This window comes from Microcaecilia unicolor, chromosome 2 (genome assembly GCF_901765095.1).
Source record: "Microcaecilia unicolor chromosome 2, aMicUni1.1, whole genome shotgun sequence".
Classification (NCBI taxonomy): domain Eukaryota; kingdom Metazoa; phylum Chordata; class Amphibia; order Gymnophiona; family Siphonopidae; genus Microcaecilia; species Microcaecilia unicolor.
The window spans coordinates 495,822,613-495,835,134 of NC_044032.1; the positions used below are offsets into that span (position 1 = coordinate 495,822,613).

Below are 12,522 nucleotides of genomic sequence, written 5' to 3' on the forward strand. Positions count from 1 at the left end.
TTTTGTTCGCTATTGGAGGGAGATGTTTGCTTTATAGTGGTCCGACCATGGTACGGGTGTCCATTTAGTGTCTGTTAGTATAAGGTTTGCATCGAGGTCAAAGTTGTGTGTGATGATGTCTAGAGTGTGCCCTATACTGTGGGTAGGTTGTGTGTGTGTCCTATGAAGGTCCCATAATTGTAGGAACTCTTCACATTCTTGGGTACTGGTTGAGTTGAGATCTTCAAGATGCAGATTGATATCTCCTATTATGAAGAGGTTTGAGCTGGAGACACAAGTGTTTGAGATAAAGTCCATTAGGTATGTTTGGGATTCTTGCCAGTTGCCTGGTGGTCTATAGAGCAGGACTGCGGTAAGGTGTTCTTGCAGGTTTGAGTGATTAATTCTTACCGAAGCGATTTCAAGTTCCGGTAGAATTGATTCGGTTATTGTTGTGATGATAAACTCAGATTTGTATATAATTGCTATTCCTCCTCCTCTTTTTCTGTTTCTTGTCCAGTGGGTAATTTTGTATCCCGGTGGACATAGATCTAAGATTATAGGGACTTTAAGGTCATGAATCCAGGTTTCAGTGATGAATAGGAGGTCTAGATTGTCTGTGGTAATCCAATCTGTTATAGTCTCTGTTTTATTTACCACTGATCTGGCGTTTATGTATCCCATTTGGATTTGTCTGTAAGGTTCCGTTTGGGATTTGGTTGTTTTGATTCTTATTATTTGTCTGGTTTTTTGGTATTTGGTTTTGTTGTGTCCTTTCTTCTCTTTCTGTTGGTTGTTTCCATATGTATTTGTTTTTAATTTTAGTTGATCAGGTGGGCATTGGAAGCACAATTGAGTTTAAGTGGGTTATGGAGATTCACACCTGCCCAGTCACTTTGAAGGTGGCTTTTCTGGCTGTGCGACTATCTGGCTTCACGTCCCTCCTTGTGCACGCAGACAGGGTGGCATTGAGCTAATACCAGTTTGCTGCAATTGCAAAAATGCCTGGCTCTGGTTGGGGGAAGACCCTGGGCAATTCCTTCCACCTAGGTGTGATATGAGTACCAGTGAGACAGGATTGGGAAATGCAGCCATAAAAAGTATTGGTTGTTGGTCCTCTAGGGCCTTTCAGGGCTATATTTGTTCATCTTAATATGTCTGGGGCTAATATAGAGGGCATATGGTACTTTTTTTTTTTTTTTTGTTACATTTGTACCCCACGCTTTCCCACTCATGGCAGGCTCAATGCGGCAAGCAATGGAGGGTTAAGTGACTTGCCCAGAGTCACAAGGAGCTGCCTGTGCTGGGAATCAAACTCAGTTCCTCAGGACCAAAGTCCACCACCCTAACCACTAGGCCACTCCTCCACTTAAGTGTGAACCTAATGACAGCTGGCTTGACCCAGGTCTAGCTTTCTTATTATGTCTTATTTTTCACATCTGGGGCTTCTCTGCTTCACTCTTGTGTTATTGGCGGTGGAGGTACTAATCCTAATGGTGCCTGAAATTTTCCTGCTCTCTCCTAATGACTGATTTTTGTTTTGTTTTGTTTTGTTTTTTTCCAGATACTGTTGGCCTGGTGCACTCAGTATGGATAATCAGACATTCTTATGTTCATTGGGCTGGATACAGAGCAGCACGTTGACCTGGTAGTATCCATCTAGGCCTGGCACATTGGGGATTCATATCTTTTGGCTTGGGGAGCACGGAATGAGATGATGTCAGCTGTTCCCGCTTTCGTATACCCTGCACACTAAACCACAACATCCACAAATCATGATAATTCATTTGGGAGGGAATGATGTTGATGTCTGGACAGGCAAGAGACTTATGAATACTATTAAAGACAATCTTAGGTTTATACTTTCTTGGTTTGCCTGTTCCAAGATTTTCTGGTCTGATATTTTTGCCAGACCTGCTTGCCTACCTATAAGGAAATGAACTAAAATCAATTGGCCAAAATCAATAGACAGGTGGTTGTCTGGATGCTGGATTGGGGGGGGGGGGGCAGCAGCTCAGACATGAATAGGTTGACATACAGTGTCAGGAATTTTAACAGGGACAGCATTCATTTGTCTGATATTGGGTAGGATCTCTTTCTCAATGATAGACAGGACCTGACTGAGAGATATTGCTTTGATGAGATGCTGTAGGCCACAACTTTGTCCCATGGTGGGTGTTGTTGGTTTTTGATGGGTGTCAAAAAACCCCTATAGTGGTTACCCGAGCTACAGGTGTTGTGGCTCATTGGAGGATGAACCATAACGGAAGGCAATGACAAGACCGGTTAAAGTAACTGGATGTAGGTAGTGATGGCATATGATGGAGATCACTTCTTCCACCCCTGGGCCCTCTTAATCCCACTCTGGTGCTGTCTTTTATAGTTCCTGGTTCCTGTCCTTTTGACTCCACCCTACCATCTCACTTCTCTGTGTGGGACTTGGGGTTTTAAGGTGGTTCAAACTACCTGAGTGACTCTTCTTAAGGGTAAGGGGCAGTGTTCTATATACCCCCTAACAAGACCTGCTATAAATAAATTTATTTAGATCATTTATTCCCCGGCTTTTGCCACAATTGTGCAGCCTCAAAGCGGCTTACAATGAACTACTGAAATAAATACAGTTACATTAGAATAATTGGGGACGTAAAACAGGGTAAGAAGGGAAGGGAAAGAGAAGAGAAACTAAGATGGTCGGCAGAAATTCAGGCGAGTCAAGAGGGATGATGGAGATCCAGGCATATCAGAGGGCTCGAACAGGTTCAGACAAGGTGATCCTCGAACGGGCACAGAGAAAAACAGGAGCAACATGCAGCCAGGAGTTGACGAAATCCTAATCTATATAAATAATTCTCACCTCCAATGTTCTGAAGCTCACTCTGTGGCAGGGAAACACTGAAGCCCTGTACTGTTGGTAGGCTAGGCTGTCAGCACCACTCACTCTCTCATAGACCCGCCCTCAGCCATGCCCTATCCAGACATAATTCACAACCCCAACGTTCTAATGAAGCCTCCAACATTTCAACATTCTAAATTTGTAGTTGTAAGATCCCAAGTGTCTGCCCCGCCCTCACGTCAAACGTGATGATGTCAGGGCGGAGCACAGACACTCAACGAATCAAGGAAGCCCATTGGTTAATCTCTGTTTCCACTCCCCGACACTGCCGTCATTCCCATACACTCAAAACCTCGCCACTGCACCCTGTCTCCCCGCCCACACTCCCCCTCACCCACCCTCCCACAGCCGTTCGCTCGCCGTTCTGCCGCACCCCCTCTCCTCTCCCACTCTGGCCATGCAGCAGGACAATTACTACACACGACTGGAACTGGCCCAATCTACTACAATGTAAGCCAGGAGGCCCATTGGTTAATCTCTATTTCCACTCCCCAACACAGCCGTCATTCCCATACACTCAAAACCAAACACACCTACGAGCTGCTCATACACATTGTCGTTTTTCCCCCTTCTTCCATCTGAAACACGTCTAAAGCTGTTTCTACTGGATAAACTGCACCTTAACAGATACAGGACAAAAGGTTTTTCTTTTTGGTTTCTTACTGCACACCTTTTTAATTTATTTGAAAGCTACATATCTGTACATATGAATATCATGAAATCTAAAATAAATATCACTCAAACACTTTATCCAACCATTGCCTGTCAATGTGTGTCACTGAAAGAGTATGAGGGAGCTCCAGCTGCCTGTGGGTCAGGACAGGACTTAGCTGCTGGTTGCCAGAAGCAGTGTTTCCTTAGGTTGACAGCAAATAGCAACCCACCAAGCACCTCGAAGGGAGGACACAGGACCATGGAACTGGGAGGGAGGGGGAGGGACCCTTGAACTGGTAGGGGGACCCTGGATCTGGGAGGCGGACTATGGAACTGGGAGGGAGGGAGGGAAGGTGACCCTGGAACTGGGAGGATGGGGACCCTGAAACTCTGAGGGAGGGTGGGGGGACCCTGAAACTGGAAGGGACCCTGGAACTCGGAGGGGGGATGACCCTGGAACTCAAAGGGAGGGAGGTGGGTGACCCTGGAACTCAGACGGACGGAGGGAGGGATGGAGGGCGGACCCTGGAACTGTGAGACAGGAGGGAGGGGCCCCTGGCACACACTCTGATTCTCACACACACACTCTCTCTCTCACGGACACACTCGCACCCACCCTCACTCTCTCTCTGTCACACACACACACTCGCACATTCACTCTCTCTCACAGTCAATCTCACACACACTCTCACTCTCTCTCTGTCACACACACACTCGCACATTCACTCTCTCTCACAGTCAATCTCACACACACTCTCAAACATACACACTCTGAGGAAAACCTTGCTAGCGCCCGTTTCATTTCGGTCAGAAATGGGCCTTTTCCACTAGTAAATAAATAAAGTTACAGAGTTCAAATTTTAGTGGTTAGAAACTTTGTTTTTCCTAGGCTTTTGTAACCTGAATCCTTTCATTGGCACCAGGGCTAAGCATGTGTGAATGAGACCCTATGCCCTTTTTATAAAAATGAAAGTTTAAAAAATGTAATTTAAGTATAGATGGCAAAATTATACTTCATTTTCATACTCCTTTGGATAAGTTAGACTTTACGGTTCAAGTCTATACACTGTAAAGTAATTTGATTAGTACTCACAGTATTGCTTTTGGGGAGACATTTAGACCATGAATTGTATTAAATGGCAATAAATGTTATGTTTAAAAGTTCTTACCATTTTACACACCTTAGCATCAGATTATACTAATGTAATACATTACATACCTCATTCTATGTTTGTAAGTTGCTACTCCGCTGGATTCCAAAACGCTTGAAAATGAATTTAATGTGGCATTTATATTCTGCATTTTTCAGATGCACAAAATCATTCACAACAGATTACAGCAATTCACATGTCAATTGTATGGAGGAAAAAAAAAGAGATTGGAGAGTATTAGTCTATGACAGTGAGATTTACATGCAAAGAAGGCAGTGTATGCAAATCACTCCATGAATATTCATTGTGGATATCCTGAAAACCTGACTAGCTGGGGTGCCTCCAGGACCAGGTTTGGGAACCACTGGTCTATGGCATTTTTCTTATGCCATTCAAAAGAGGCTGTGCAAACAAAGGATATTTGACTCTGTACTTGGATGTAACCTTTTGTCTGTATTTATTCCTTCATATCTCTGAATACTGAACAAAAGTCTGATTTTAAGTGATTGAAAATAGATTCTAATATGCAAGTAGACTAGATATCTATTTAAACCTTTGCCTTTTAAAAACATCTTATATGAGATTATATTGTGTTAAACATGTATTACTATGCATTAATCTAAATGATATTTAAAATAATAATTACCATTTAACCTTTACAGTTTGTTATTCTGACTTTTTTTTTTTGCCTCCCATACCTGTGGTTCACCAAGTCTTGAACTGACACACACACACACCTTGATTAATCAAAAAGTTGATTCGTAAAACTCATCCATTAACTTAGAAATTACAATTTTGCTTATCACAAATACTTGAACGAAGCATTTATCATAAAATATCATGATTTTGTCTTTCACTTTCCTTGACTCTTGTGAAACACCGAGAATTATGCCAGCCATGCACAACAGATTTTATTTTAAGTGGACAGGGCGAATTCCACTTAGTGAAGTACGAATATAAAATCAATACCCCCCCCCCCCCCCAACAAACAAAGTTAATGGTCCTTTAGTTTCCTCCCAAATGGCTTTCCTCGCAGACACAAAATGAAAGAAACCCGTCGGAAATTACGTGGCTCTGCAGAAGGGAAAGTAACTAAAAACACATGATCAGAGCCCAAATCTCATCACAGAAATAAAAGGCAAATACTTAAAAGACGGCATGGATGTTGTCGATAAACAGGCGTATGTTGCTATCTGATCAAAACAACCCCAGAAGGGCATTAAAATCAGCCAGTTATTATTGTAGCATTATTAGGCGACATAAATCCTTCCCTGATGTTATTACATTGATGAATGTGACTACAACAGCTTAGCCTGATGGTACTCAGGAGGCGAATTCTCAGCGTAATTCTTGCTTCAGCCTGATTGCATTAGAAGCTCAAACATATCCAGAGAAACGAAAACAACTTCCTTCTGCCCTTAATAATACCTCTTTCAACAGCAACACTTATTAATTACACCTAAACCTGATACTTAAGGAAAAAAAATATCAATATCTTGAAACTTACCTTGTTAAACGATTTGTTCTGAAACTGAGGTTGGAGTCTTGCTCTTTTATAAGATCCATGTATATAAAACATTCATGCAAAATCTATGCTTGATAAGTCTCACAGGTGCATTGCACAGTGCACTGCATCGATTTTTCGTTCTTTTTTGTTTCATCTACATTATCTTTCAAAGATGATCTTTTACATCTTTAAGTATACCGGCTTTTCTGTTTCCTGTGGGTCTAGCCTCCCAGCTCAATAATTATATGTTCTACTAAACACTATCTATCTATCTAGAGAATGTATGTGTATTTTTATAATTTCTCCTTCTCGAGCATCATAGTTGGGTTTACGATGTTGCACTCTCGTTACCTTTTGCATTACAGATCCGTTCTCCACGAAATCGCATTTGTATTTTCAAACGATAGAATTCTAAAAATTACGTTCAGAAGCTCAGGTCGGAAAATAGTGACAGTATAAAACGGTAGCAGTGTTTTGATTATTTTCGGTTCACTGTAACTTTTGAAGACATATCTGTCCTTCGGCTAAAAAGGATATGGGATGTCCAGCTGTTCTCAAACGCCCTGAAAAGTTTGTTTGACGTCAGTAAATCAGCATTACATTTCTGTGTATGTAACATGTTTAGTGATTATAGAGAAAATGCAGATAGGCGAATTCTGGACAGATGGACAAAAAGGCTCATTTTATGTACTATTGCCAGGAATTAGGTGAAGTTCTGGAGAACACAGGCTAAGATCTAGTAAAATCAGAAAGACAGATATTAAAGCAGATTAAGGTGCAATTTATATGCGCATGAAACCGATAACAACGTTGTGAATGCTATCTATTAATACAAAACATAGACCGAAATAAGCCATCGTGATTCTTCTGAGGTTCTGCTAGTAAATTATCTTTTAGAAAATATTTTTAAAGAACTCCTTTTCTAAAGGCTGATATTTTGTGCAAAGCCATGATATTTTCTGTCGTCTGAAATCTGTTAACTACGTATGCCACAAGTACATACAGAGCAGACGTTTCCATTACCTGCCCCTTTTTAATATTTCGGGCCAGTACGCCCAGCTTCTCTCTGGACTCTTAACTCATTTAAAATATTCACTTCTGAAATATATGAGCATCTTTCTTCGCTCTCCTTGCGAAAAATGAACTGCCTAAAATACAAAGAAGACTCTATAAACTTAAGGCGAGTGCTAGAACATTAACGGCAGGCAGTGGACGGTGTTTCAGGAACACGATTTCACAGTTAATAACGGCGGGTTATCAGCTCCTGAAGATATGCATTAGTGTTTTTCAGCATGAATATTTTGCAACCCTAACTCAAACTTATAATGTAGAAAATGCCTCTCTTCGTTCTAAAAATGACTCAAGAAAACCACCGACATATATATTTTTTTACTATTAGCATATTTTCCCAAAGAATATGGAATGCAAGTTTTTTTTGTTCTTCTTTACAGTTTTCCAAAAGACAAACAACATGCAAAACGTATCATAGATCATTCAGTTTTTATTGCAAATACAAAGCCAACATAAATGATTTCATTTTAATTTAATTGCGACCACTTTTAACAGCGCAGCAACTACTTTGCTTTTAAAACTACGCACTAAAGCATTTTACCACACACAGTCACAACCAGTATAAGTGCATGTTCTAATACTTGCTATCTAGCCTACATGTATCTTCCGTTCTTCGATCTGGGAGAGCCAGATTGCAGCACAGCTCACAGATAGGCATAAACTTGCTCTTATATCGGATGGAAGAGAGCAAAGGAAGTTTTTTTTTAAGTATTAAAATTCAAGAAAACAAGCGCAGATGATCCTTAGTTATGAAGAAGGAAAGGGAAAATCAGAGATCAAGTAGGGACTATGATATCCTATCAGAAAAATCCATTAGACAGATCAGAGCCTACATTTCTGTGATATAAATATATTAATAAAGGGCAGCCCTAGGGTAATCCACAAAACTATGCATTTTTGACTCAGTTCTATAAATAGTTTCCAAATTTGGGCACATAAAAAATTACCACTAAGCACTATTCTATAAACAGGGCTTAGAGTTAGGCAGCACAGGGATCTCAGTGCCTAAAGATATGCACACAAATTTTAATTAAGACCAATTAGCACATAAGTGATTGTTAGCACTCAATTATAGGCACTCATTAATTAACTAATGTATTTATTTATTTACTGCCTTTTTGAAGGCATTCACTCAAGGCGGTGTACAGTAAAAATAAATCAAACGTAAGCAATAGACAATTACAGCAGTAAAAATATTCAAATAACAATACAGAGTATGGTTGGTTAATCAATTAAATTGAGTACACAAATTGGGTAGATGCCCAATTTGTGTGCATAATTTTGAACGCCATTTATAGAATTAGAGTATTTGTGACTTTGACAAAGCCAGTGTTTGTGAAGGTACAAATCAGGCTAGCACTTCTTTACAGAATAAATATACTCAGACCTTTACCATGGACTCATGGAGACAGTCAGTTTCCCCCTACCTGCCTGTAACATTTTGGCATAGCTATGGCCTGTGAGATCAGAACAACCAAGTGTGATGGGCTTGACCTGAGGACCTCTATTAATGGGAGGATGAGCCGGTAGCAGGCCCATGTTGGGTCAAGTTAGTACTCTGCATGCAGGGACTAGGATGGAGGACCAGAAGTCGAGAGAGTCTTGCCTTCCCATCACCCAAGGTAGTAGTGGTCTTGTGAGTGGTTGCACCTCAGCAGCCTTTGATTGGGATGTTGTGGTTAAAACTATCTAGAGCACCAAACTTTATGGATTTTTATTATAGTTTATAGTTTATTACGACTTCCTATACTGCTCTGAGTGGTGTAGCTACTATGAAAATCAGAAAAAAAGGAAAAGAACTCCATTAAAATGGTAACATAAGATAGTCACACAAGAGAATTGCCTTGGGGGTGGGTGTATATGTTCTATTGTAGTTTACCTTGGTGTGATTTAGTAAAAGAAGCCCTAAGACCTCTCATTACATTAGGGTTAGTAAGGGAGAATTACCAGTGACAGTTAATAGTCTATTATTTGAACATGAACTCTGATATGGGTATGTGTGGAAATTCTGCCCCTAGAAATTCTGCCACCACTGTCCTGAAGGAAAGGGAAAGAGGCAGGGGAGAGGCCTAGGAAAGAGAAGGGCTAAGTTAGTGCAAATCAGAGAGAAGACTAAGGAAGTAAAGGAAAAGGAATGGTGAAATTGAAGGTGGAGTGATGGAGGAAAGGCTGAGAAAGAAGAAATAGACATCGAATGGTAGGAGACAGCAGTGACTAAGATGAGATTCCAAATAAGGAAGTGGAAGAATAGGAGAGGATAAGGTGAGAGAATGTAATGGCAAGTAAGGAGCATCATGTCTTCCCAATTTACTTCCCAATGCAATGGCATAGATCTTCCACTTTCTTTTCACCCTTTTTTTAACGGCCTGGTATCCTCTCCACTCAACTCTTGTGTACCACTTAAAATGGGAGGTCCTTCTGCAGTCAAAATATAAGAATAAAAGGGAGATGATTTAAAATGGGAAGAAGAAATGAAGGCTAAAACAAAAGAATTTACAAATCCCACATACTACAATATTCTGAAAATAATATTTTTAAAAGCATATAATTATTGCAAAACTTTGCAAAGCATGACATTATGTATGAAACTCCATGTATATGTGTGCAAATATGTAGAAGAGTTGCAGTAAAGTTTGCAGCTTCAGATTTAGCATTTTTTTTAAATTTGGATTTTGCTCACACCTTTTCAGCAGTAGCTCAAGGTATGCATATTAGCATGAATCTGAACTATGAGAACCCCCCCCCCCCCCCCCCCCCAGTCTTACTAGCAAGGCTGTCCCTCAAAGCAGAGGATTTGGGCTAGTAATTCAGCATGCATGCTTCATTGTAACCTTGTGTTAGCACTGATGTTATGTTCTATTAAAGATACATGGTGGATTGACCTATTCAGACCATATACTAACTTAACAGGCTTAGGTTCAATTTACTGATACATTTATCTATAACTTTAAAATGTCAAGTACAATTTTAATTAGAGCTGGCAAAGGCTTTCTCCATAGGAACTCGGAAGAGTTTCTTTTACATTTTTAATGATTTTCTTTTATTTTTTTAAAGCCTTTATTTTAAATAAGGAGATGTAATCCTCCTTTTGGGCTTTGATTTCTAATATCATTAGCCCCACCCTCTCTATTGTACAGATTCTCATTTTTAGACAGTAAACCATCCTGGGTTCACTTCAGACTCTACACATGGTTCTTAGACAATATTCTTCATTGCGTTTCATGGTCCTACCTTCTTTTTTTTTTTATATACTCAGTATAGTCCATCATCATGATGATCATGTCTACCAGATTCAGATTCAAGAAGCCATCATTGGCAACTATGCACAAATACTGGCAAAGTAATGCAGACGAAAGACCTGGGGTTATTCTGAATTGCCTCGGGCAGAAGCACTATCTACCTTTTTCTCTACCACCGCCCCCACCCTACCCTGCAAACAAAGCTCCGCCCCTCGCTTGCCCGCCCCTTTCTCTTAGCGACCAATGGCTGCGCCGCCTGTCTTCGCGCCTCCCATGCTCCGTGTGCGCGTGGCACTCCAATCCCCCGCTGAATGGGGGACTGTGCAGGGCAAGCGCCCGAGGAGACCATGAGCAAAGCGGGCGAGGAAGTGCGCCGGGCGCCGGGCACGCTCAAGTTCACAATCGAGAGCATCCTGAGGCGGAGCTCGGTCGGGGAGCAGGCCAGGGAGAGGTCAGTGTTCGCTGGCCGAGCGCGCTGCTGTCTGGAGCAGCAGGAGGAGGAGGAGGGGCAGCGCAGAACACTGCACGCCAACACGGGTATTACACCAGCACTCCCGCCATCCCTGACCTAACACCCGGCAGCTTGGAAGGCAAGGGTGGAAAGGGCGATTTCATTTTCTTTAGAGAGAGCTTTATTTAGATTGAATCGTTTCACCCTACTGCTTCGATCTCCTATCTCCGCGCCGCTTCCGTAGATCTTGATGCTCACCTTGCTGCTCCTGCTTGCACGGCCACCACAGTGTACGGATTTAGGAGAGCTGGGTGTAGCTGAATAGTTGTGTTTTTCTTTCTTTTGTTTTTTTCTATTTCTGATGTTTTCGTTGCAGAGATCCGTGAGTAAACTGTAGCAGCAATCGTCTTCAACATAAAAGGCAGTTGTTTAGTTATCACATTTCGATTTGAGATTGGGGAGGGAGATTCATTAAGTAGATTCTTAGTTCAAGTTATCGATTTTATGGAGATATATGATGTAATAATGGGATGTGGTGGCAAGAAAAAAAAGGTGCATACCCCATACACGCAATAATTATATGCTTAGAATCACGTTTTAATACACAGATTAAGAAACACATAGGAACCTGAGCTTTCCTAGAAACGACGACGATCGTGTCTTATTTGTTACTTGATTAAAATTTACTTGGTTAAAGCTGCTTTTTTTTAATAAACACATTCAGCCATTATCTATGTCATACATGTAAAGATGCTCCCACATTGACATTAAACTGTTGTGATATTTCCGATTCAGGAAATGGGAATCGCCTTCCTTCTTCTGTCCCTGACCTAAACACCTCTTGCAAAGCTCACTCTCCAAATCAAAGCGAGCCGCTTTTGCCAGCCAGCAGCCCAGACCCCTCTGAGGAAGGATCTCCGGCCAGCCAGCTCAGCAAGAGAAACCCAATTCTGCCCAAAAAGAAGACCCGCACCATCTTTTCCAAGAGTCAGATCTTCCAACTCGAGTCCACATTCGACATGAAAAGGTACCTGAGCAGCGCCGAGAGGGCCTGCTTGGCAAACTCTCTGCAACTGACAGAAACCCAGGTGAAAATCTGGTTCCAGAACAGGAGGAATAAACTGAAAAGGCAAATGACGGCGGAGCTGGAGAGCCCCGCAGACCAGGCTAATGATGTCACGGAACCAATGGCCTTGCCAGCTATCTACAAGGACAGCGCTTTCGTTAACCAGTGCTTGTTACCTATGTCTTTTCCTTTGCTGTATCCTGGAAGCACCATCCCTTATCTCTGTTTTCCAAACCCTAGCAAGTACTTCAGACTTGTCGATGGGGATGTATAACATCACCTTTTCCCCCACCCCCTCCCCAGCAAAATAATCTTATTACAATTTATAATCAATGCCTAAGTCATTCTTAATTCACTCTTCCCACCTTTATTTATCTGAGTAGCATGCATCTTTTTTTTTTCTATCTTTCTACAAGTTGCAGCTCTTTTAGAAATTGTTTTAAATACTATGCAAACGAATTGCTTTAAAAATGGATAAACTTTATGGTCGTCCATCTGTGCATTTTTCAGT

At 41.4% G+C, this 12,522-nt stretch overlaps 1 protein-coding gene across 1 annotated transcript; it reads left to right on the forward strand.

Annotated features, from left to right (window-relative positions):
* The first annotated feature begins 10,805 nt into the window (after positions 1-10,805).
* LOC115462156 (homeobox protein HMX2-like) lies at positions 10,806-12,285 on the forward strand. The gene is made up of 2 exons (XM_030192182.1): positions 10,806-11,031; positions 11,741-12,285. The coding sequence occupies exons 1-2, from the start codon at positions 10,806-10,808 to the stop codon at positions 12,283-12,285; spliced, it is 771 nt and encodes a 256-aa protein (XP_030048042.1).
* The last annotated feature ends 237 nt before the right edge of the window (positions 12,286-12,522 follow it).

What these genes read in the sequence shown, in the direction of transcription:
- LOC115462156 (XM_030192182.1), top strand. Translation starts at nt 10,806, where the DNA reads ATGGGGGACTGTGCAGGGCAAGCGCCCGAGGAGACCATGAGCAAAGCG. An exon ending in AACACTGCACGCCAACACGG is followed by an intron (nt 11,032 to 11,740) that starts GTATTACACCAG and finishes TTTCCGATTCAG; the next exon opens with GAAATGGGAATCGCCTTCCT.